General features: G+C 50.0%; 1 protein-coding gene across 1 annotated transcript in view; it reads right to left on the reverse strand.

The window, feature by feature from the left end:
- Positions 1–1,211, reverse strand: part of ITGA9 (integrin subunit alpha 9) — a 257,076-nt gene extending 255,865 nt beyond the window's left edge. Inside the window, exon 1 of the mRNA XM_015564847.1 lies at positions 1,061–1,211. Within this exon, the coding sequence (XP_015420333.1) occupies positions 1,061–1,196 (136 nt within the window). The 5' untranslated portion in view covers positions 1,197–1,211. The remainder of the gene's footprint in view (positions 1–1,060) is intronic.
- Positions 1,212–1,593: the final 382 nt, after the last annotated feature.

Raw genomic sequence — 1,593 nt, forward strand, 5'->3', positions numbered from 1 at the left:
TGGCCTGATCCCCTAACTGGTCCCCTGCAGGCCTGATCACCCCCTAACTGCTCCCCTGCCTGCCTGATCACCCCCTAACTTCTCCCCTGCCGGCCTGATCATCCCTAACTGCCCTCCCCTGCCGGCCTCATTGCCCCTAACTGGCTCTGTCTCAGCCCCCGCCACCGTGGCTTTGTCCAGAAGGACGTCCAGAAGATGTCCAGTCTAATTAGCATACTACCCTTTTATTAGTATAGATAACTCTTACTTACTGAGTGCCTACTGTGTGCCAAGTACAATTCTGGGTATCACCTCTATTGTCTCACAATCTCAAGGTAATACTGTGAGGTAGGAAGGTATCTTAGTCCTAGTGAGGAAACTGAGGCCAAAGAGGCTACGGAACATTCCCAATAAGTCCCAACTAATAACTGGCAGAGCTGAGCTCTGAACCCAGGCTGATCCGTCTGATTCTACCGGATCCAAGTGAGCTTTTAAAAATATCCATTGATCATATCTTTCCCTGCTTAAAACATAAACCCTAAAATTGATTTCAATGGCCTCTCCTTCATACACAGGATAACACCCTAACCCCTTCCCCCAGCCTGCTGGGCCCTGTGCGAGCAGCCCCAGCCTACCTTGCCGAGCTCCTCCGCCTCCACTCTCTCCTGCTCCACTCCAGCCACACCACCCCCTGCTCTGTACCTGAACATGGCACATGCTCTCCTCTGCTTGGAGGTTCTGCCTCCCCACTGCCCAGCTGACTGCTGTGCATCTTTCCCATCACGTGTCGATCACACACCACCTTCCCTCTGGTCTTCTTGCTCTCAAGTCTTGCTTTTTAATGTCTCTTTGGCCCACTAATCTGTAAGGATGGTAGGATCTTTGTTTTTTTATTGGTATATCCTGGTGCCTAGAAAGTAATAGGTACTCCCTACATGGATAGAAAAAAGGAAGGAAGGAAGGAAGGAAGGAAGGAAGGAAGGAAGGAAGGAAGGAAGGGGAAGGAAGGAAGGAAGGCCAGGCCGCCTGGGAAGAAAGAGGGTACAGAGCCCATTTCCACTTTGGCATGGGTGGCACCCACCTCGAGCCATATCCAGTTCAGTGCATCTCCGGTCAGGGTTGGTATGGATGCGGCACTTAAACACAGCCCCCGGGGACTTCACTGACGTGCTGTACTTGGACTCAGCCTTTGGTGCACCCACAAGGATCCTGCACATCAAGAAGAAAGGGCGTTCTGTCACAACCCAGGACCAGAAAGGAGAGGCTGATGGTTAAATTCATATCCAGTCACAGGCGGGCGGTCTGAAGGTTGACGGGAAAACCATACCTAGCATCGTACTGTGCTGGCGGGGCCAGGAGGGAGGGCCTCCCACAGAGAACCTGGTGGACTGTCTCCAGGCACATTTAGAGTGTAAGTTTGGTTGGAAACACATATAACCAACAAACAATGCCTATCCAGAATCTATTAAGAACTCGTACAAGTTGAGAAGGAAAATACAGGCATCTAATACCATAATAGGCCAAAGACTTGAATAGATACTTGATGAAAGACCATAACCAACTGGCCAATAAACACATTAAAAGGTGCTCAACTATATTTGTTATCAGAGAAAT

This window comes from Myotis davidii, unplaced genomic scaffold (assembly GCF_000327345.1).
Source record: "Myotis davidii unplaced genomic scaffold, ASM32734v1 scaffold81, whole genome shotgun sequence".
Taxonomy (NCBI): Eukaryota; Metazoa; Chordata; class Mammalia; order Chiroptera; family Vespertilionidae; genus Myotis; species Myotis davidii.